Here is a 25,199-nt window from a genome sequence, read left to right on the forward strand (position 1 = left end):
TCCGCCCTTTTTTCCGTGCCCTCGAGGCACACGGACGGACCGATGACAGTAGAAATATACACAGTATACATAGTATAGAAAACAAGGTAACACACACAGTGTGAAGCAAATGCAATAAAACATTTGAAATAAACATTTCCATGACAATAAAATAACACATCATAGAAACTCTGGCATAGAAGAGTGGACAACGGGGAGGCGGGTGGGTCAGTGAGGAATCCACAGGCAGATATTGTATCTACCAGAAAAAGCGTTACCGAAGGTAAGTAACTTGTTCTTCTGATAGATACATCTGCCGTGTGGATTCCTCACCTTGTGAATAGAGTCCCACAGCAGTCCCCACTCCCGGAGGAGGGTGTCCACTCTGCTATACCAGGAAATCTTGGAGGACAGAGCGCGCGAAGTGGCCGTCCCTCCTCACCTCGGTATCCAAGCAGTAGTGCTTCGCGAAAGTGTGGAGGGAGGCCCAAGTCGCGGCTCTGCAAATGTCCTCAACAGGAACACCTCTAGACAAAGCAGATGTTGCAGACTTTGCTCTAGTCGAATGTGCTCTAATACCCTCTGGAGGGTCCTTACCAGCCAAAGAGTAGCAGATCTTAATGCAGAGCACGATCCACCTTGACAAAGTCCTCTTATGGACCGCTCTTCCTTTCTTGCAGCCAGCAAAGCCAACGAAGAGCTGGTCGTCCATTCGACAGTCTTTAGTCCTGTCCAAGTAGAAAGACACCGCCCTCTTGGGGTCAAGACGGTGTAACCGCTCCTCCTCCTTGGAAGGGTGAGGGGGAGGATAAAAGGTAGGAAGGGTAATGGACTGACCAAGGTGGAAAGGAGTAACCACCTTTGGCAGAAAAGCAGCCCTGGTCCTAAGAACCATTCGTTCAGCATGAATGGTCAGGAATGGGGGCTTGGAACTAAGAGCTTGAAGCTCACTTACCCTCCTTGCCGAGGTGATTGCAACGAGAAAAACCGTTTTCAAGGTCAGAAGCCTCATGGGACACTTGTGAAGAAGCTCAAAGGGAGCCCCCATCAAAAATGTCAAAACCAGGTTCAAATCCCACTGAGGCACGACAAAGGGTGTAGGAGGGAACCTATTAGTAAGGCCCTTCAAAAACCTTAAAACAATGGGAGACTTAAAAAGAGAAGGCTGGTCAGGCAAACAGATAAACGCCGACAGCGCAGAAAGATAACCCTTCACCGTGGCAACAGCAAGCCCCTGCTGGGCCAGAGAAAGGGCAAACTGGAGCACATCAGATAAATGGGACCTCAAAGGGTCTATAGATTTCTCCCTGCACCAAACAACAAATTTAGACCACCTATAAGAATAGATGGACTTAGTGGAGTCACGCCTGGCTGACAAAATGACATCCACCACATTGTGAGGGAGAGAAAAAGAAATCAGATTGCCCCGCTCAATCTCCAGGCATGAAGGTGTAAGGTCTGGAGGTGGGGGTGTAGAACCTGCCCCTCCATCTGAGAGAGGAGATCTGCCCTGTGAGGGAGACGGAGCGGCGGGTGAGAGGAGAGGTGGAGAAGGTCTGAATACCACACCCTTCTCGGCCAATCCGGGGCGATCAATATGACTTGGGCCCGGTCTTGGCGAATTTTCCTCAGAACCCGAGGAATCAAAGGTATGGGAGGAAACGCGTAAAGGAGTTGATTTCCCCAACTCAACTGAAACGCGTCCCCCAAGGCTCCTTGCAACGGATACTGGAGACTGCAGAATGACGGGCAGTGAGCATTCTCGCGAGTGGCGAACAGGTCCACCCGAGGAGTCCCCCACATCTGAAAGATGTCGCGAACCACCTCCGGGTGAAGCCTCCACTCGTGGTCGGCAGAGAACTGCCGACTGAGACTGTCTGCACGAACGTTCAGAACCCCGGCCAGATGATTTTCCATCAGACAAATCTGATGGTCCTGAACCCAGGACCAGAGGCGCAGAGCCTCTCTGGAGAGACACTGCGACCCCACTCCTCCCTGCTTGTTGACATACCACATCGCGGTCGTGTTGTCCGTCAGGACTTGAACCGACTGACCGCGAAGGGAGGAAGGCCTTGAGCGCCAAACGTATCGCCCGCAATTCCAGAAGGTTGATGTGAAGCAACCTTTCCTCTGGAGACCAAAGACCCTTGACCTCCAGATCCCCCAGATGAGCACCCCAACCCAGGGTGGATGCATCGGATATCACTGTGGCCACCGATGGAGGCAGTTGGAAAGGCTTTCCTTGAGACAGATTGCCTTCCACGCCCCACCAAGACAGATCCGCCGCAGCTTCTCTGGAGATCCTCACTGACTCCCTGAGATCCCCGTTGTGCTGATACCACTGCCTGCGGAGGCACCATTGGAGTGGCCTCATGTGCCAGCGTGCATGGTTGACCAACAGAATGCATGAAGCCATCAGACCGAGCAGGCGAAGAACCTTCAAGACTGGAACGACCGCTCCATTGAAAAATAAAGGAATCATCTCCTGTATGTCGCGAATCCTTTGAGGAGGAGGGAATGCCCGACATACAGTAGTGTCCAGTACCGCACCTATGAACAGGTTGCGCTGTGAGGGCACCAGGTGAGACTTGGGTACATTTATCGAAAAACCCAACCTGTGCAACAACTGAGTTGTCTCCTGCAGATGATGGAGCACCTTCTCTGGCGACTCTGCTTTGATCAGCCAGTCGTCTAGATACGGAAACACGTGAATCCCCGATCTTCTGAGATGAGCTGCCACCACTGCCATCACCTTGGTGAAGACTCGAGGTGCAGTAGTAAGGCCAAACGGAAGGACCACAAACTGGTAGTGCTGTGACCCAACCGTGAAACGGAGATACTTTCTGTGCGACTTCAAGATGGGAATACGAAAATACGCATCCTGCAAGTCGATCGACACCATCCAGTCCTCTTCCAACAGCGCTTGAAGAACCTGTGCAAGAGTGAGCATTTTGAACTTTTCCTGCTTCAGGTAAAGGTTCAAAATCCTGAGGTCCAGGATTGGCCGAAGTCTGCCATCTTTTTTGGGGATCAGGAAATACCGGGAGTAGCACCCCTGACCCCTTTCCTGCTCTGGAACCATCTCTATCGCACCCTTTCGGAACAGTGCCAGGACTTCTTCCTGCAGGAGAAGCAGGTGGTCCTCCGAACAATAACCCTGGCAAGGAGGGTAATTGGGAGGGAATTCCTGGAAAGGAAGAGCATACCCATTCTCTACAAGATTGAGAACCCAAAGATCCGATGTTATAAATTTCCAATCTTGTAGAAAATGAGTAAGCCGACCCTCCACTGGGCCCACATGATCCGGAATGGCGGATCTAGGGCTGCTTTGCTGCGTTGGCCGGGGGTTGGGAAGGAGAGGAGGAGGAGGAGGAGGAGGAAGCTTGACGACCTCTAGGACGGGATCTTTGTCTGCCTCTGTACGACTTGTACAGAGTATTCTGCTGCTGCTGAGGCTGCTGCTGGGATGATCTATAAGATCGAAAGGAAGATCGGCCAAATCCCCTGAAGCATCTTCCGGTAGTACCCCTGGACTGAAGGCCCAAAGATTTTGCAGTGGCCCTACTGTCCTTAAAACGCTCCAAGGCAGTATCAGCTTTCTTTCCAAACAGACCTGGTCCATCGAAAGGCAAGTCCATTAACGCAGACTGGACATCAGCAGAAAACTCTGAAGATTTGAGCCAAGCAGCTCTCCTAGTAGCCACAGAGGAACCCATGACTCTTGCCACCGAGTCTGCGGTGTCCAGACCACTCTGGATGACCTGTCTCGCAGCTGCTTGGGTGTCCGAGACTACTTCTTGAAAATCCTTCCTGTCCTCCTCAGGAATCTTTGGAATAATCTATTTGACAGAGTCCATTAAAGCATGGATATATCTCCCCATCAGACACGTAGCATTGGTAGATTTTAATGCCATACTGGCTGACGAGAAAACCTTTTTTGCACTTTGGTCCTGTTTCCTGGATTCCTTGTCTCCAGGAACCTGTGGAAACGCTCCAGCAGATTTCTTAGAGCAGGCAGCCTGCACTACCAAACTCTCAGGAAGAGGATGCGTTGTTAAAAATGCAGGATCCTCCGGTGCAGCTCTATACCTCCTCGCCACCGTTCTAGAAACCGCAGGAGCAGATAAGGGTTTTTTCCAGACTTCATAGATAGGTTCAGACAATGCCTCGTTGAAGGGCAACATAGGTTCGATCACAGATGAGGGAGAATGAAGCACCTCAGTTAAAATATTAGGCTTATCATCAGCCGTAGATAAAGTAATGTTTAGCAAACTCGCTGCCTTCTTAATGACAGTGTGGTAAGGCACCACATCCTTAGATGGAACATATGATACAGAAGCTAACTCCCATTCAGGCGATAGCTCAAGCCCACTGGCCTCGCACAAGTCTTCAAAGGGATCCTCAGAATCCTGCAACTCCCCTTCTTCAGTATCAGAATACCCATATTTCTCCTCTTCTAGAAGTCTCTGGGCCTTCCTCCGAGACCTTTCTTTCCCAACCGAAGTCAAAGGATTCGGAACCGACTCCGACGGGGTCGGTGCCGGCGTCGAACCCGAAGTCGGACGAGGTCTCTCGACACGAGGTCGGACAGAATCTTGCCTCGGAGTCGCGGGTATCGGCGTCGATGGGATCGGCGTCGATGGAGCCGGCGTCGTGCGCTTCGGCATCGACGACACAGGTGGTGTCGGAAAATGCCAATGCGGTGGTAGAGCCGGCATAAAAGGCATGAAGGGTGCAGGGGCATAAGCCTGTGGAACCCCTAAGTTAAAAGCCATAGGACCCGTGGGACCAACAGGTGCACCAGACGGGAACATCGCTCTTGAATATACACCAAACATGGCGTTCAGGAACTGGGTAGGATCCTGACCTGGAGTCGGAAACTCAGGATATGGACCTCTTGGATGTTCCCGGGGAGGCGGAGTCGATACGACGTCGACCTCTTCTTCGGGCGCCGGAACCGGAGTCGATGAACCATCAGGTGCCGGAACTTCGGCTCCACCAGCCCCCTGCTCCTCACCTTCATCCTCCTGACCAGAGGGATTGGTTGGCATCGGAGAATGGACCTGTTCTTGAGGTTCGGGAGAATCCGGATGCGAAGCCTTTTCGTGTTCAGACTCCGAAACCTCCACTTCTTTACCCATGAGTTTGACCTGGGACTTCGGTCTTGAGCCAGAGTCCTTCCCAGAGCGATGACGTGACTCATGGGTCCTCTTCCTGTGCTTCATCCTCGATGACTTCGAAGCGTGAGCCGAGGATGACTCCGAGTGCGACCTCGAACGAGACCTCGACCTCGACTTCGACCGGCGAGATCGAGATTTCGATGACTTCTTGGCTTTCTTGCTCTTGAGTTTCGCCACGAGGAGCTTTGTCTCCCTCTCTCTCAAGGCCTTCGGAGTCATCTTCTTGCAGCAGGAACAGTCCTCGACATCATGGTCGGAGCTCAAACACCAGACACAACATTCATGAGGGTCGGTGATTGACATGGTCTTGCCACATTCACCGCAGGCTTTAAACCCAGTCTTCTTCGACGACATTCCGAAGAGAATGAACAAAGACACAAATATAAGGAAATAGTAACAAAGTTACTGTAAGCTACTACACGATCCCTGAAAACAGTTAGCGTCGACGACGCGGAAAAAAGGGAACTGATGTCATCACGCCGGCGTGGGCCTGTTATAGGCGCCGGTGACGTCAGCGGGGTCGCGTGCGATGCCGTGCCTCTGTGACGTCCGGATCCACGTCGGCGCGAAGCTACAAAAGAATTTCGGAATGTTGCTGACGCAAGGGGGATATTCACAAGGTGAGGAATCCACACGGCAGATGTATCTATCAGAAAAAACTGCCCTTCAAAACAGGTTTCAATAAAAATGCACACTGTCCTGGCCGCCGCCATTTGCAAGCAGATCAGGCCTCGTGTTCAACTAGGGCAATATGGTACAAATGACCCTGTGGCATCCTAATTCATTAAGGATTTTTAGGGGGTACAAGTCCGATTTTATTACCTTTATCTTATGCCACATTGATTGTCACAGCATCACAGGTTCCAAACGAACCTTCTGCAGGTGCTATTACAGCACGGCACAGGCTCCCATAAACACCATTCGTACATGGCACTGCAATCTAATCTTCCAATTTACATGTGTTTTGAAATTCTTTGGAATTTGTCCAGTTACTAAAAGTATCTAAAGTCGGGTAACTCAAACATACCCACTATTTCTTATTATAGCTTATTCACATATTGATTCCTTAGGTGTGCGCCGTTCACAGCGTTTGGATGCCGAGTAGTTTACCCAACATTAACACTTCCATTACATTGTTGCCAACTACGAGTCGTCAAGTTGAATACTAATAAATTCCTGGATACATGTCTTATACTGCATGTCAGTATGGCTGTTATTAGAATATTGACCTGGCTGTCCATAGAGTCCTTCAGATTCCCGCATCTCCTCATTCATTCGTGCCAATCGCAACCTGGAAAAACAAGGAAATTAAGCAATGAGATCATTTTGGGAAAGGGATGTGGGCAAGAACACAGATTTCAAGTGGTGTTTTCTGAGATGTTTAAATATTACAAAGTACGGTATCTCTAAGGTATGCATATAGGTGTCACTAGCCGTGCAGTCAGGAATAAATATGTTGTACCTACTAGGATAGAGTGACCACTAGTTTGTAAGACAAGATCAGCTTTAGTGTCTATTTTATCCATTGACCACTGCGAAAGATAGACTATTGTGATCACAATATTTGGAAAAAGACAACATTTTATACATGGCAAGTTTTCCAGGTTCCTCCACAAAAGGTAAAAAGAGACTGAGAACTCCATAGGTTTTAAGAAATCCAATAATCAATTGGCCAAGATCATTAAAGGAAGGCACACACAGTCCCTACTACTCCCTTTTGAGGGAGGGGGGGGCGTGTTTCTGGTCTCACCTTTTGTCTATGCTTTCCTCTGAACCATTAGTTATAATGGGGTAACCCAGTAACCCTCAGAACCTGAGTGTGGAAGCTAAACAAAACAAGCATTAGAAATGCAATAGGTCTCGGATTTTTTTGAGTTAGAGGTAATGGCATTGTAAATGGCAATGTTTTATCCATGTGTTCACCCTGCACACTCATACACTGCAGTCACTGTCACTCCGCAGTCAATATCACTCTGCAGTCACTCTGCACTGACAGTCACTCTGGCACTCACAGTCACTCTGGCACTCACAGTCACTCTGGCACTCACAGTCACTCTGGCACTCACAGTCACTCTCGCACTCACAGTCACTCGCACTCACTATCACTCTGCACTCACAGTCACTCTCGCATTCTCTGCACTCACTGTCACTCTCGCACTCACTGTCACTCTCGCACTCACTCTGCACTCACTGTCACTCTCGCACTCACGCTGCACTCACTCTGCACAGTCACTCTCGCATGCACTCTGCACTCACTCTGCACTCAGTCACTCTCGCACTCACTCTGCACTCACTGTCACTCTCGCACTCACTTTGCACTCACTGTCACTCTCGCACTCACTCTGCACTCACTGTCACTCTCGCATTCACTCTGCACTCACTGTAGAACAGTAATGGGGGGGTCATGGTTCCAACCAAATTAAGAAGAAAGATGTGACGGGGAATGGGGGAAAGGAGGCTAATAATTACATCATCGTTCTATTTTACAACACATCTATTTAAAAATTACAGCTACTTACTATACCGACAGAATGAGACATTCATTTGCTCACAATGTACAGCGCAGGTAAAGTAGCAGAGAGAAGCCAACTTTCTGCAGTTTTTTTTTTCTTCTTTCACGCAGAGATGGAGTGATTTCCCTCGAATCACAGGATTTTGAGCATCTCTGCTGAGACTCGAACCCGTTTCCCCAGCTTCGAGGTCAACGGGTCTGGCCGTTAGGCCACATCCTCCCAATTCACACCCCCAGTCACAGATCTAGGGTTAATCGGATATCCATCATTTGTGTTTTTTGCTCACCACGCTACTCCTAGTTTGGACCTAGCCATATTCAAATCAGTCTTGACCCTGCTCCCTATGGGAACAGCCCATGCCGAACTGCCAGGCCAGGTCCTCCCTGGACCGAAAACAAGCTGAAAACTTGAAAGCTATGGTGTTGTAACCAGGGAGCTCCAGACAATACACTATTGGATTACTTCCTGTATGCGGATTGAATTATTCACTAAACAAACAATAACCTGCCCCTCCTATTAATTAGTTGAGACGCCCGGACACTTAAAATAACACCAGCCCGCCGACCTTGCCTCGTACGTCCTCAGCTGGAGCCAGCGCTGCAGCCTCAGGCTTCCGAACACGGCACCCGCCACAAGTGCGCAACAGCTCCCTCAGGCGGCGTCAACGACACAAGAACGCCCGCGCGCACTGCGGAGGGATCCGGTGGAGAGCCGCTCACTACGAGTTGTGGGAGACATAAATAGTTCCGACCCGTGTGGACAACTTTCTTCTAATACAGGCTATTTTGTTGTACGTGTTGCAAAAAAACAGAAAAATATTACTTCATCTTAAACATAATCTCCGCTACTAACAAGAGCTTAGAGCCGTATTCGTTAAAACAAAAGGTTACGCGTAAGATTACACCGAGGGGTCGCATCTTCCTCAAATGAGGGTCTGAGATTTTTTAGGCGGATCAGTCTGTAAGTTTTGACAGATGTCGCCTTGACAAAAATAATAATTATAAGGGATTACAAGCACGAGCACGGAATCGAAACCGGCCGACGCGGGAATAGAAACCAGTGGTGCGCGCGCACCAGAGGAGCGGGGGCAAGGGAGCGCGATGACAAGCCGAGACGAGGTAGGAGATTTGTGTGTGTAAGGGGGGGTTCTGTGTGTGTATGCGCGGCGGGGGGGCCTGTATGTGTGTATGCGCGGCGGGGGGGCTGTATGTGTGTGTGTGTGTGTGTGTGTGTGTGTGTGCGTGTGAGTCTGCTTCCAAGGAGCCATGGGAGACAGGAGGCGCGCGACCTGGTCCCAGTTCCAAGGTTGCGCGTGCACCGCAATTGTCTGTCTCCCTTGACTCCTTGAAACCGAGAATGATTACAATAGAGTCTCGGAACGACAAATTGCTTCGCAATCTGTTCGCAGTTCCGAGACCTAAACAGTGGTTCTGTCGGGAATCACAAATAATTTGTAAATCTGTAATTAATACATATCGTGAAACATATCCAGTGAAGGATATAAAAAGACACACACTACCGAATTTAGTTCTAAAGGTAAATCTTTAGAATACACCTTTTCTTAAATCAATCCACAAATTTCAAGTAGCTGCCCGTAACAAAGAAACACAGACTGTATAAACACTTAGTGCTCGGTTGTGACTGGTGACATGGTGCAGTACAAAGATAAAACAAATGACATATATTCATACATATAGACAAAACATTAGATCATGGATTTCCAGTGAAGGGGAATATTGAAGTATCAAGTTTGTATATGATACTTGTTTTATATATGGAAGCTACTTTTGTATCTAAAAATAATAATTTTATAATTTAAAAAAAGAGAATAAAATATGAATACATTTACTGATGTGCTTGTTTCAATGATATTGACAAAGATATGTGATACATAGTTATCCAGAGTCCATATGCCCTTTCCTTAATACTGTGCCCGGTATTTCTTTTTCAAACTTGTATTTTCTTTGGTAGGGTTCATCCTATTTTCCAGGGGCCCGTTCGATTTCCAGTCACAGAACTAGCAGTGTGGCCAGTCATACCAGAGGGCATCCTGAAAGAACTATTCAGACCAAGAAAACTTCCTATTTGATACTGTGTGACGAGATCCACATCTGGACACCTCAATCTGGAAAGGTTTGCTTCTGTCACTTCAGGATGTAGTTCCCACTAGCAGTCCCCTAACAAGAGAGTGGCTCAGAGCATCTGCTCTAAAGTAGGTTCTCAAGTTGGGCAACTTCTGGGAAAATACCCTTTGCTGGGCCCAATACCATGGTTAATTGCCTCCTAACACAGGGTGCATCACCTCCCACTGCCATCTCTAAGAAATTGTGTTTTCTGCCAAAGCTTGAATGTATACCCCTGAGTTAGAAGGGAGGAAGGCCTACATGACAAGACGGATGGCCCGTATCTTGAACTTAAATAGGTGAATGCGCTACTCTGATGTTGACTCAAAGACTCCGCTCCAAGGCTGCCCAGATGTGCTCCAACCCAGCGATGAGGCATCCATATCCACTGTAGCCACTAGCAGAGGGTTGAGTGATTATTCACTGGCAGATTAGACAGACACCCACCAGTGCAGATCCAGAAGGGCAGAAATTAAGCTGAGAGGATCCCTGGATGCTACAGCCATTGACTCTTGAGGCACCACTGGAAGCTTCTAATCGATCAGCTGGCATGTGGTAGAGGAAGAATACATGGGATCATCAAGCTTTATTGGAACTGGACTTACCGAACCGAGATCGGAATCTGAGCGGGAAACTCACCAAATATGGAATGTTTGCAATCTTTGAGTCGAGCACTGCCCCTATAAACATTACTCTGTGCTTGAAAGTGAGATGCAAGATGAGACTTCTGGATATTGATCTTAAGGCCCAGGTAGAGAAGCAGTCGCAGTACCCAATAGATGATTCATGATCAGCGCAGGAGACCCTCCAAGAATGGGGATACAAGGGCTCCTGCCCTCAGCAGCAAAGTCACAACCAAGGCCACCAAATGGTGAAAACTCACTTATCGCGCATCATTCAAAATGGCATAACAGCGAATTGTAGTGCTGAAACCCACAGAAAACTTCAGATAATGCTGCTGATGGGGTGGACCGTTAGGTGAAACTAGGCATCTTACAATGAAGGCCAGCAGACTTCGACTCAAGGACAGAATTTTTTACTAGTCCAGCTAAATGAAAACATTCAAGAGACCAAGATTGTGGGTAGGTATCATAAACTCATGTGCCCCATTCCTCCATGGCCCCTTTGATTAGTAGGGCAAGAATTTCCTCCTTTACATTGACATGTAAACCAAACAGCATAATCAGCTAGAAGGAGGGTGGTCTGAAGAAGAGGCCAGAAATGATGCTGTTGAGACCTTGAGGATTAGCGAGATGATACACTTAGCCACTATGATCACCTCTCAACTGGTGCAAAAATGGGAGACCCTCCCCCACTGGAGGTTAGTTGTCCAGAGGAGGTGGCGTGGTAGAGCCAGGAGAAGATAACAGAAGCTGGAGCTATTGCTTGTGTTGCTGATTGTGTTCCTTTGATCTAACCTTGACCCCCAAGGAGAGGTATTGCGCTGCAAGAGACTATTCTGCCTTGGAGTAGACTCGAAACGTCCTGTATCGCTAGTAAAACTGTCTTATTCAGGAAGGCTAAAAAAAATAAAAAATAAATGTGATCGAGGGAGGCTCGACTCACAAGCATTCCGTAGCCCTGCTGCTGTTAAAGCATTCCAGGAAGAAGTCTGCCTTCTCTGCAACATCTGCTTGCCACCGAAGGGTAGAGGGATGCACGGACAGATCCTGAGAAGCAATTTGAAAGCATCCAAGTGTGGGATAATTGCAGCCCCTATGGAATGAGCCACAGTGTCTGCAGAATCCAAGCCACACTTAGGGATCTGTTTGTAAGCATCCAACCAATTGTACACTAGACTGGAAACAGGATATTCCATGTGATCAGACAAGAGATAGAGGAGAATCACATAAGCGCCACACCTGCACACTGTCAGTTTCTTAATCAATCTCATTCTCCACTATAAGACGCAAAGCACTGCAAAACAATTGCAGGTTAGAGTGTGCCATCAGCTAAGCCAGAACCTCACTATGTTGTTCAGGAGGTACCTCGTAAGAACAGGAAGAGCAGTGAGGAATCTGCGGTTAGACAAAGTATCAGTCTACTCTTCCCTCGTTTGACGAAGGTTTTCACATATAAATTGATGTACATTATGAATGCAGTATTTTTTTCTTTTTTTGTTTATCCGTCACGTCTGTCCTAGCGCCAAGATGACTTTGTAAAGAGCACATTATAATTATAAAAATAATAAGGAAAGGGCAGGAGATTTACAGATGACCTCATTCCACCACTTGATCGATTTAGGACCATTGTTCGGTGAAACAGACAGCAATCACATATGGAACTGATAGGTCTCTAGTAACTGTAAGGTTTGATGCAGAGCCTTCTATTTCGTTAGTCGATGGAAGAATGAACTAGTTACCTGCCTTCAATAATGTTTACTCCATTAGATCTATGAACGTGCCACATATCAGTCCTTTTAAAGTTGTCGCAAATCCTTAGAATGGATCCAACTATTCAACATTAGTTCATCCATATGGAGTCGAGCACCTCCAGCAACACTCACAAGGATCAGAATAAAAAGACGGAGCTAGCAACTTAAAGTCTGAATAAGAAATATAAAAGAACATAAACATCCTAAGAAGAGGTGGCAATGTGGGATCTGCAGAAAGGTCATGCATTATTTTGTAAAAAGAAAAAGAGACTAAAGGCGAGTAATTCATTTTTTTAAACCAGTGGTTATTGCTGCAGATTCAAGGTTTTAGAAAAGTGGTATAGAAATCACTGTGCTGGAGGACAGAAATAGGACTGAACAATGACCAGACTCATGTGATAAGCTATTAAAGGACACGTTTCCATATGACCTTGCTATCAAAGTCCAAATAGTAATGCTGTGTGTAAGAATGAACAAATCAACCAGTGCACTCTAGTCAAAGGAAGGTCTTTCAAGGAAATGGGAGACGGCTGTTCCAACATGGGCAGAGCGACGCTGGCCGTTCCAGCACAAGCACGCTTGTCTGAACCATGCAGATAGCGGTCCAGTGTTTAGGATGGGCAGGGAAAAGAAGAAGCACCGGAACAGGAAGCTCCGGACGCGGACAGGTAAGTAGGAGGGGGCCGGGTTGAGGGGGCCGTTTTTAGGGGCAGGGGGTCGCTTTAAGGGCTCAGGCCCGGGGGAAGGGGTAGTTTTAAGGGCTGGGTTTGGGGAAGGGAATTTTTAGGAGTGGTGGCGGTTTTAGGGCTATAGGGGGGTCGGGTCATTTTTTTAAATTGGGGACAGGGGTTTAGGCCTCAGGGGTTGGGGTAGTTTTATGGAAATTGAGGGGGTAACTTTTAGGGCTCACGGCGGGGGGGGGCTGTGGTTTGGGTAGTTTATGGTAGGGGGCAGGGTTTTAGGCTTCAAGGCATGTGGGGTGGAAAGGCGTAGTTTTATGGGCAGGGGATGTTATAGGCCTGAGGGTGGAGGGGGGAGGTAGGGGGATAGAATTTTAGGACTTTGGGCAGGGAAGGGGGGTCAGGGTAGTGGGGATCTTAACCACGCATACCCAATTACCAATTGTGCCTTTAAAACAAAATTGTGTGGTAAAGGCATCTGTGGTAAAGGAATGCGTGGTTAAGAGCCATTCGTGGTTCGGGCTATGTGGTAGAGGTACGCGTGGTTTAGCCATGCAGTTCCTCTGTCATTCAAACCAAGGAAATAGAGGTCCCTCCCTACTGCTGGTGTTATAGGCCTGGTTCAGTGGGTGGCTTTTTTCAGTTTTCACACGTTATATACCAGACATTCCATCTTGAAATGGTTTCTTTACTTTTCCCAGAAAAACTAGTGATTCTCTCTATATTGTTTCAACTCTTCCACTTCAAAAAGTCTCTTGTGCAAATTTTTCTTATTTTTTTTACCAGATGCTGACTAAGCATGAACATTTTATGAGAGCTTTGAAATTTAGAAACCAGCTTATGTACAACTAAAGAACGATGGAATCATCAACTGCCAAGCAAATGAAGTTTAATAATGAACAAAAAGGTAGTGTTGTACTGGGCTACTCATTAAAAACGGTACTAAGATCCCACACCGACGTAGAAACAGTTTTGTCTGAAAAAAACAAGTTACTTACCTTTGGTAATGCGCTTTCTGATAGCAACTCTAACTGCTGATTCCTCAACTTTTGAATATTCCCAAGGAATCAGACTGGATCTCAAAACATTTGAACAGTACCTCTGTGCGCTGGTCCGGCATGGAAATAAAGTTAGGGATTAATATAGGGCCACTCAAATGCCGACCTCAGTTGCTTTTGAGGCTGTCTGCGCTTCCACTAAGCTGGTTTGGACCAATGTGCAGATTCCTAGACATGGGATCTTATTAAAAGGTAGAGTCATTCACAGAATGGGGAGGATAAGAGGGCCAGTGAGGAAACGGCAGTAAGATAGAATCTCTACCAGAAAGAGCGTTACCAAAGGTAAGTAACTTGTTCTTCTGACAGACTTCTAACCACAGATTCCTCACCTTTTGAATAGATGCCAAAACAGCACCTATTTAAAGGTGGGTCTGCAAATTGACTCAACGAACAACAAAGTCTTGTAGGACTGAGGGAGCAAAATGCCCCTCGTGGCAGACCTGGATATCCAGACAGTAGCGCCTTGTGAATATATGGAGTGACCCCCCCCCCCCCCCAGGACGCTGCCTGGCAGATATCCAGAACTGGAACTCCATGTGGCAACGCAATGGAAGCAGCTTTGGCCCTGGTGCAATGAGCTTGCAGTCCTTCCGCAGGCTGCTTTGGGCCATGCGTTGCAGTTCTTAATACAGAATACGATCCAATGAGAGATGGTCCTTGCCGGCACAGCATTGCCTTTCATTGCTTCAGCAAATCCCACAAGAGCGGATAGTCCGCCAAGTGTTCTCTGGTATGATAAATGTAAAACCACAGTGCTCTTTTGGGATCCAAGCGATGTAGTCTCTCCTCCTCCTTAAACAGATGAAGCAGAGCACAGAACTCCGGTAGTTTGACCGATGTGGAACGTAGTCACAACTTTCTGAAAGGGAGAGATGTCTGCCTCTGACCCAATTGCAATCCAGTAACTACCACTGTAGGTCTTTCACAATCTCCTCCAAAATCTAGATGTGGCCGGAGAGGTGCCCTTGATGTTGGTGAGACTTTATATCCCACTGCAAATCCCACATATGCCACCTGATGTATTTGACCTGCAGGATACAGGGAGCCATCAGTCCCAGCAGCCTCAGAGTCGAAATCACTTAAAACTAGGACAATGGCTGAACAATTAGGATTATAGCCTGAATGTCCTGGACTCTCTCTTCCTGGGGAAAGGCATGAAACCTAATTGTGTCCAGATTGCTCCAATGAAAGAAAGAATCTGAGAAGGAATCATCTGCCACTTCATCACGTTGAAAGTGAATCCCATTGATGTGAAAATATAGTTTTATATAATTTAAAAGAATGTTAAAATCTGAGCTAGGGTCATGATTCTGGATTTTTGCTTTTCAGAGACATAAGTTTAGAAAGTGTAGTTAAAATATCAGAGAGAAACCTTAATATTGCCTTAATATACGCACAATATATTTATCTTTGATATTAGAGAAACAGCCAGCCTACATAGAGAAAGCTTGGAACATGCTTGAATAGAAGTAAGAACACGAGAGAGGATCTATATAAAGTAATAAAACAAAAAACTGGCAGACATTACCTTTAAAAAGTGCTGACACTAAAAATGATCATTGAAGAGAATGAAAAGTTATAACATTCTGTTATCAATATCAAAATAATTAAAACTGCCCAAAAACACAGGGCTTGAGCACTCTAAATTGTTGTGTAGGCCTGGGGTCAACAATCCCCCTACAGCAGCACAGAGTTTTAAAATATTTGCAACTATTTTAAAACACGACAACACAGTTGGGATTGACGCAACGGTTGCATCAAATACTTTTAACATCAATGAAAATAATCCTTAATTGTATTTTATGGCAGGATATTTTATATGTCCAGATTATGAATCCATCTGTAGCAAAACAAATCCAGGATCAGATAACACTGAATACAGATAAAGTACACCAAGAACCAGTTTTTGGCTTCGTTTGAATTTTTTCTCGAAATATTTAAATAAAACTAAGACATAAGAACCTGCGAATCTAAGTGACAACCATTGTGGACAGAGACCCATATGAGGATTTAGTGTGATGCACTCATCATTCTGTTTTAATGCACGGGCCAAGATGCTGACTATACCTGCATGGTTGTAGCTTTAAACCATCTCCAATATTTGTTTTAAAGACATCTACACTTCTAACATAGGTTGAAGTATTTCAGTTTGTTAAACTTCAAAGATAGTACGTACTTTGAAAGAACAAAGGTCACACATCTGACATTTTGGTGTGACTGGAAAGTGAACTAACATGTTAATTATATAAAAGCTGAAAGTAAGAGAGATCAAGTAAAATACATTTCTAATGTAATCATATTAAAAAAAACTTACAGTGTTACAATATCAGCATTTGCAGCTTCTACTGCAATGGTCAAGGGGTCTTTTCCTTCTTCATCTTTGGCGTGCTGATTTGCCCCACGTTTCAGAAATAAGCAGACTTGCCTGTTTAAAAAAAATACTATTAATACAGCATTCTAGAATTACAACATTACAGCCATCCAATGGGTCTAGGAGTACTACTTTTATAAATGAAGTACAACCTATCAGGAGACTACGCTAGAAACGTTATTCACTCTGTGATACATGTAATGTCAAGAGTAAGGTCTTGTAGAAGGAAAAAGTACCAATTTTCCACTATATTAAAATGTAGGTAGAAAAGAGAAGCAAACCATTTCTGAATATAAGAAATGTACACTTACAGTCTGATTCAGAGTTTGACAAATGGCTTACTCTGTCAGAAAAATATTATAAGCTCATTATATCTAAAGGCACTTGTAATATGGCGATTCACCGAACATTAAATACTGGAGATTTGGGGAGACCCCCTCCCTCCTCTGACTGGACTTAGTAGGCTAAAGAATAACAACCTGATGATTTGGAGGCTTGCATTGTTATAGAAAACTGTAAAATATGGGACATGGTTCAAACCTACCTAAAAACACAACCTAAGGGGCATCTCTGTAAAGGTTTTTTCATGTTCAGCGCCTTTGGGCGAGTACTTTCTGCAGTGTGATTTGGCTATAGCAAGAAAGATTCAAGGTCTTTGGACCTTATAAAAGTTTCCAGGTCTGAAGTTAAAACCAGGATGAACCCCAAATATTTACAGAGCCATAGGGTTATTACATCTTGTGAATTAACATTTGATTTTGAGTTTTCTTTCTTTGGTTACCATTTGTTGGCTTTGCTACAACTGTTAAACCTTGTGTCTTATATTTTTTGCAGTATTTTACTCCATAAGTGTTTATCTTTTAACTACTTTGACGTTTTGAGTTCATTATTCCTGAACTGCATTGCTGAAATCTCTGTGAGGACACCACTGCTGCTTGTGGTAAATAACTAATGGTGAGCATGTTTTTTTCCACATAAACCAGCTTAACTTATGGGTAGGAGGGAAGGGGTGGCGGGGGTTGGGGGGATTATAATGTTTGTGTCTTATAAGAACGGAGTCACAGATTACATTAAGTCTGTGGAATTGATCCTGAAAGCTCATCAAAACAATTGTTATTGCAAATTTACATTTATGGTTTCCTTTGAGTGTTTCTTTGTCAGTGTTTCAGTTCTCTTTCGTTACTAAAGCTAATTTGCAATATTTTCTGAACATTAAGAACTATTAAAGAGCCTCTACTTACTAGGAAAATAGTTTTAGACACTTACAGAGAGGGGAAAATAGGTATTACTCTGGTTGTGATCTTTTAGATAACGTTCTCATTGAAGCTCCCCATAGTTTCACATATTCAACTAACACACACAGAAAAAAAGGACAGCAAATAAAAAAAACAACTCCAACATCTAACAAATAACCATTTATGGGAAATCTATGTTATTTCTATAGCTTTACTGAATAGGTGCATTCAGTCCAAAACCCACTTCCTGAAGATAAACCAATTCTAATACCTTAGTTATTGATCACATTTTCAAAGAAAAAATGTACTTCTGGAGTAGGGAAAATGCACTATTAGATTTTTAAATATGCCAATTGTTTCACATTATTTCAGTATTATAACATTAACATCTATAGAAGACCAATGTTTTTTAGCTTACCCAGTGTGCCCTAAAACAGTTGCATGATGCAGGGGTCCTCTTCCATACAGGTCCATGTGATTAACGTTGGCTCCATTCTGCAGCAGGAACTCACAAGTGACCAAAGAACCCTAGGAGACAAAAAGAAACCTAGTCAGTGCTAAAAATCTAGGGATGCAATATACAAATAGATTGAAACTGTCCATGAAAGTTGTGATAACTAGAGGAAGTCTGATTCCAGTTTTTAACATGTAACCCTTTAAAGCAAGAATGTACATAAGGGTTCTGTTAGAATTATAATGCTCAAAGACCAAGACAACATTATAAGTAGGTCAGTTTATTAACCATCCACTCTCCTCACTGGAGAGTGTCCCAACATTCCATGGCAAGCTTCAGGGGAGGGCATATCAACTGGGTAATAGGGGAAGGGGTGGATGGAACATACCATATGGGAGATTAAATTACAACACATCTCCTTCCCATAGGGTGACACAGAGAAAGGAACAGGACCCACCTTGGTGGGATAGGACTATACCATGGCACCATAAAGGGAAAGAAAATTAACACAGAACATTACTCATGCGCATTTACAATTTTGTCAAAGCTCCACCATTGGCCATTCTCAAGTTGAACCACATTCTTAAGCACTTTGGCAATATTACAAGGCATGTAATATTTACTTTGGGTAGCTCCTACTTTGATGTTCTTTCTGGCTTGTACCCTATCACCTACCTCCCACCTGGAATCCTTCAACCCGTGCTTAGTGTCATACCACCGCTTGTAACTGTCTTGGTGGAGTTGGACTTTCTCTGCCCTTGCCTCCTGGTCCACTACCCTGGGTTCACCCCCACTCAGCCAACTAGGATTCAACTTGGTGCAGGGTTCTCGCCCACGCAGTGCTACAAAGGGTGAAATGCCTGTGACCTTATTAGGGGAGGTGTGATACGCCCACAGACACCTTCTAAGGGACTCTTCTACATCATGCCCGTTGGTTGCTGCCAATTGGATATGTTCCTTTATGACTCTGTTTGCTCGCTCAACTAGACCATTGGCTTTAGGGCAATATAAGGCTGTGGTCTCATGTTTGATGTCCAAACCCTTGAGAAATGCACGCATCTCTTCCGAGCAAAACTGCACTCCGTTATCTGTTACTAAAGTCACTGGAATGCCCTCTTCAACAAATACTCCGTTCAAGAACTCAACCACTGTCCTTGTGGTGACAGAGTGGACAAACTTCTGCTTGATCCAATGGGTTGTGTAATCGATTAATACCAGCATGAATCTTCTCCTCTCTCCCAGTTCTTGCATAGGCCCGATAATGTCCATGGCCAGCTTGCTCCATGGCTTGGTTGGCACTTCCACTGGAGATAATGGTGCTTTCTGTACTGCTTTAGACTTGTCGCTTTTAGCGCATGCCCCACAATCCTTAACGGCTTGTTCAGTCAAGGCATCCATCCTGGGGAACCAGAAACTGGATCTGACTCTGGCTTTAGTAAGACTGCGCCCTAGGTGACCTTCATGTGCCAAATCGATGACCTTCTTCCTGAGGCCTTTGGGAGGAATCACCCTATGATTACGATAGATTCTGCCTTTTATGAAACTTAGTTCATTTCTCACTTCCCAATACTCTTCTATGCTAGCCTCGAGTTCACTCTTCTTGCTCGGCCACCCCTTTTCCATGTACTCCTTCAGCACGTTTATTTCCTTGTCATCTTTTGTCTCTTTTTCCCATTCCTCTTCCGTGATAGCAGGTGTCTCCATCAATAGAATAGGACTGTCGAGGGCTTCTTCTTTTTCCTCCACCTCCGGTAACGGTGACCTTGACAGGAAATCCGCGATTTTATTCTCCTTTCCTGGCACATACTCTACTTTGAAGTTATAGTGCTCCAGCCCTAAGATCCACCTGCTAATGCGAGGTGTACAATTCTCTAATCCCTTCACGGAAAAGATGAAGGTGAGGGGTTTATGATCGGTCCGGATGGAGAACCTTAAACCCCACAAGAAAAACTTGAAATGTCTAACAGCACAGAAACAGGCCAGGGCCTCCCTTTCAATGACGGAGTAGTTCCGTTCTGGGTTTGTGAGACTCCGGGATGCAAACGCAATGATTTTCTCCTCTTTACCATCCTTTTGTATGAGGGTTGCACCCAGGCACTTGTTAGAAGCATCTGTGGCTAGGATGGTTTTCCTTGATGCATCAAATGTTCCTAATGCTGGGGAGGTTACCAATTCCTCTTTCAGTGATTCAACCACAGCGTCATGCTCTTTGTTCCATTGGAAATCCTTGTTTTTCTTCATTAATTCCCTCATGGGCTCACACTTGGCTGCAAAATTGTCCACGTACTTTGACATATACTCTAAAAGTCCTAAGAAGGACCTTAGTTCTTCTTTGTTCTTGGGGCTGGGGCTAGGTGCTTCCTTCACAGCTTGGATTAAACTGCCCTTCAGTCTGAAACCATCTTCTGTGATCTTGTGGCCTAAATACTCAACTTCCTTCACTTTTATTTTACATTTTTCCTTCTTCACAGTCAGGCCGGCCTCCATAAGTCTGCTGAACACCTGTCTCACGACCCCATCATGTTCTTCCTCGGTTCGGCCATAAACCAGGATGTCGTCCTGGAAACACATGGTGTTCTTCACTCCTTCCAGTATCTTCTGCATCGCTTTCTGGAAGATGGCTGCTGCAGACGCCAGGCCAAAAGGCATCCGTTTGAACATGTATGCTCCTAATGGGGTGATGAACGCCGTGAGGGGCCTCGATTCTGGATGGAGTTCCATTTGGTGATATGCCATGGACAGATCAATCACACTGAAGTATTTAGCTGGACCCATGGTGCTCAGCATCTCATTAATTATGGGCAAGGGATGTCTTTCCACCCATATATTGTCGTTGAGGCTGCGCAAGTCCACACAAAGACGAATGCCTTCCCCACTGGCTTTGGCTGCGATAACAATTGGAGCCAACCACTCAGTGCAAGTTACAGGTTGAATTATATCTAACTCGCAAAGTTTGCGCAATTCTACTTCTAGGGGTATCTTCAACTTGAGGGGCACAGGGCGTAGTTTATGTACAACTGGTCTAGCGTTATATTTCAACTTGATCCGGTGTTGGAACATGTGTAGACAACCAAGCTCGTCCTTGAATAGTTGCCCAAATTCATCACTAATGTTTTAACCTCCCTGGGACCGGTCAGTGAGCAAAACCTGTTCAGTACTATTAGGCTCTAGGATGATACCCAGCTCTTTTTGGTGAACCCATCCCAGTAAGTTGGATCCGGATTCCACTACATACACTGGACCAAACGTTTTCCTGTCCTTAAAGCGTAGATGAACATTTCTCATGCCCACTAATGGTATTTTACCTTTGTTATACCCTGTGGGAGAAATGTCAGGCATTTTCAACTGTTTTAGATTACAATTTCCCATGGACACAAAATCATCTTGGTTCAGTAAGGTGTAAGGCGAGCATGAATCTGCATACATTTCTACACATTGGCCATGGAGGAAGACATCACATTTTGGGTAAATTGCATTTACAGTACCATCTATGTCTTTTACCTGCAAAATTATTTTCCCACTTCTTGGTTCTATGCACTTTACTTCCCTGGCTGCACTCTTTTCCGTACTCCTACCGTCATTTCTTGTGTGTTGTTCACCATCTCGACATACTCTTGCGAAATGCCCTCTCCTATTACATCTTTTACACGTGACAAACCTGGCAGGGCACTGATAGAAGGTTGCAAAATGGTTATTGCTGCCGCACCTGTAGCACTTAGGACCCTTCTCCTTTGGTTCTCCTCTCACACCGTAATTTTCTTTAGACCTAATCTTACATACTTCATTACAATCCTCTTCATCTTTTACAGAAGCTACTTCCTCCCCATAGGTTTTCATCTCCTTAATGCATCTAGCTGTGTGTTCTACAGATTTGGCTATTTCAATGGCTTCTCTTAACCCTGGGTTTTTTGCTAGTAACTTCTCCTGGATGCGTGGGTTATTGGTACACCTTACCAGTTGATCCCTTATAAGGGAATCAGTTAAGTTACCAAACTCACATAGCTGTGTTAAGCCCCACAATGCAGCAATGAAATTTTGCACTGACTCTTGCTTCCCCTGACATCGTTTGAAAAACTTATGGCGTTCCAACACTACATTTATCTTGTCCCCAAAATGTTTTTCTAACTTTTCCATAGTTTGCTCATACACATCCACACCTGTTTCATCCTGTCCCTCCTGTTCTAACATTGGTAGAGACTCATATACTTTTCGCCCTTTCCTACCCAAATTGTGTAATAGTATGTGTTTTTTCCTTTCTGGCTTGTACTTTTCACCAACAGATATTAAATACGATTCAAATAGTTTCACCCACTCCTTCCAACTGATTTCTGGTTCCCCTATTTCATTCAAAAAGGGTGGGGGTTGGCTCATGCTTGCTGCTGCCATGGTTGACCTTGTACACCACCAGCAAAAGACTATAGAATTTCCAGAGAGACACTTTTAAGAGTTCCACTATGGCATGCAGTATGAACTATAGAGACAAAAAAAATCTATCGATAGAAGTCTAAGCCTAGTCAATGGTGTTAAGTTACAATAGTTTTCCAGGCTTCACACTCCCTGTACGATGTCACACATTCCAAAAATGACTTGGGACAGAGTCAATACTTTAATTCGGTCACTTCGGATATGCCCACAAAGCAACAGTACAGGGCAGCAGGCAGCGTTCACTGTTTGTTATGGGTTAATAATTTCTCACAAGACTACCGGCCCTTAGCTGCTGGTGCGCCGGGGAACGTCCTAGATATCCGGCTCGAGGAGGTTCAGAGACGCTGACAGGAATCTTCGTGTACACAGCCCCCAGCTCTTCACGAACTCGGCGCAAAGACGACCAGGCTGCCAAAATCCACACAGACAGCGAACCGCTGCAGACGGAGTCAGCCTTCCCTCAGTCCGTCGACGTACTGTGGCTTCACAGAGTTCACACAGACGCCAGCAACCGCAGGCACTCGGAGGCAACAGGACCCAGCACGGCGCCTCACCAGTGCGAACCCGGGCTCCGATGTCACCTCAGGCGCCAACCACTTTCCCAGAACAGACGCAAGGCTCTCAAACGAACAGGTGGGCTTCTCGAATAGCTTTATTTTCTTTACAAAGGGAACCACGAAAACGAGCACTTTCACAGCCACTTCTACACACCTAGCCCGATAGGCAGTCACAGGGCTTAAATGCACGTCAAACGAACAGGTGGGCTTCTTGAATAGCTTTATTTTCTTTACAAAGGGAACCACGAAAACGAGCACTTTGACAGCCACTTCTACACGCCAAGCCCGATAAGCAGTCACAGGGCTTAAATGCGCGTCAGTCCCATACTTCAATCTGCCACTGCATACAAAGGTTCGCACTGAGACGGATGACAGCTGGGATATAGCGCACCACAGAGCCTCGCAGAACGCCACGGAAGCAGGTTGGCTCTCACCTCCTGAACTTGTACTCCCCTGTCAGTTACTCCGACCGCTTCTCCTTGAATTTCGTGTTCTCTATTCTTACAGCATAGTTCCCATGAATCGCTGACCAAATGCCAGAAAGTCCTTGTATATTGATGGATTCTTCCCACACAAGACTTCCTCTTCCTCTTTTGTTAGTGTGTGGAGAGAGCACACAAAGGGGAGATGGTTAACTTCTGCCCCCTGCGCAGTCCGTCGCCAGTGTTAGAATTATAATGCTCAAAGACCAAGACAACATTATAAGTAGGTCCGTTTATTAACCATCCACTCTCCTCACTGGAGAGTGTCCCAACATTCCATGGCAAGCTTCAGGGGAGGGCATACCAACTGGGTAATAGGGGAAGGGGTGGATGGAACATACCATATGGGAGATTAAATTACAACAGGTACCTTTTTTTTCATAGATGCTCTCTTTGAGATATTGGATTATTAGTTGCAGTGGACGGTCCACCACAAGTAAGAATGTCACTGCCTTGTTAGGTCCAGTGAAGGTTTCAGTAATTTAAACCTGAGCTAAGGCTCGGACCACACAGGATTAACTTAAGAAAATGTGTAAAGCATTTAAAAGTACCAGAAGAATTACAAAAAGCTAAACACTACACAATAAAACTACCCCTCTAATGTTTAGAAACATAGAATAATGTAGAGACAAAAATGACAAAAATCCAATAAGGGTAACCAGAGATATGATTGTTTGAAAATGTAAATGAAAATAGTGCTAAAGAGCATTAAGAGGTAACTGGTCATCTGGTTGCGCTTGACTGGGATCCAAGACACGATTTGAGGGCGATGGCAATGTAATGCGGGCGGACAGAGAAAACAAGTTTGACCCAGTCTGAAGTTCTACCTTCTCACTCAGGGCCGGATTTAGATCTTGGCAGACAAGTTACTCCGTCATAACAGTGACAGATATCCAGTCCGCCAAAATATAAATCCTATAGGATATAATGGGATTTGTATTTTGGCGGACGGGATATCCGTCACTGTTGTGATTGAGTAACCCAGATGCCAAGATTTAAATCAGGTCCTAAGTCTTTGGAATACAAGTCAAAGAACCTCAGTGAGTCAAGGTAGCAGGCTGAGGCCAAGATGGATGTTTCTGGCCATGGAGTTGTTGGACAAGGTCCCAGTGAAGGAATTGACTTTTGGCAGGAAAGCTCTGAGCAGGAGAAACTTAAAATTCATGCCCAGGGAAGCTCTTTCGTCGGCCCGGTGAAGATTTCTAAATTCTAACTTGGTCACTTTTTTGGAGCTCTGATTCTTTCAACAGGGCACAGCTACAAGCTGTAGCCGAACAGGGCTCTACGATGCCCGATGCCCTCCCCTCTCTGCGATATCCCGCTGAAGCAGATTTGCTGCTGTGGAAAAGCTCAGAGGGCAAGCAAACAATCTTTGTCCAAGTGTACATGCGTCTTCATCTGACGATTTTGGATGGTTTGCCCCATTCCTCTGGAGGCCTTTGGAGCCAAAAGGTTTTTATGTCCCAGGCTTTTTAGCATGTCAGAAGTACACTTTGACACAGCCAAGGGTCACAGGACCTCAGGAACAGTACTTTGGGACTCAAGAATCACTCTAGCAGAAGCCATCAGCAGGGTCCAGGGCAGGTCCAGTTTGAACTGGTCAGCTAGGATCTTCATGAAAATGGGCTTTTTGAAGCTTTTGTAGCTTTTTAGCTTAACAGGAGGTCAGACAACCGATCGTTGTAGTCAACTTCTTTGTACTGGGTACAGGAGGGATCAGGTCCAGCCCTTCTGGTCTCCTCGCAGGTCTCAACAGCAGTCAAATTCC

At 45.5% G+C, this 25,199-nt stretch overlaps 1 protein-coding gene across 4 annotated transcripts in view; it reads right to left on the reverse strand.

Annotated features, from left to right (window-relative positions):
* ACAP2 (ArfGAP with coiled-coil, ankyrin repeat and PH domains 2) overlaps window positions 1–25,199 on the reverse strand; it is a 402,961-nt gene that overhangs the window by 9,277 nt on the left and 368,485 nt on the right. For all 4 annotated transcript variants that reach the window (XM_078666362.1, XM_078666364.1, XM_078666363.1 and 1 more), the window contains 3 exons: window positions 17,932–18,041; window positions 16,222–16,332; window positions 6,389–6,450 (listed from right to left, as the gene is read on the reverse strand). In XM_078666362.1, coding sequence (XP_078522488.1) covers window positions 6,389–6,450; window positions 16,222–16,332; window positions 17,932–18,041 — 283 coding nt within the window. The remainder of the gene's footprint in view (window positions 1–6,388; window positions 6,451–16,221; window positions 16,333–17,931; window positions 18,042–25,199) is intronic.

This window comes from Lissotriton helveticus, chromosome 11, assembly GCF_964261635.1.
Source record: "Lissotriton helveticus chromosome 11, aLisHel1.1, whole genome shotgun sequence".
NCBI lineage: Eukaryota > Metazoa > Chordata > Amphibia > Caudata > Salamandridae > Lissotriton > Lissotriton helveticus.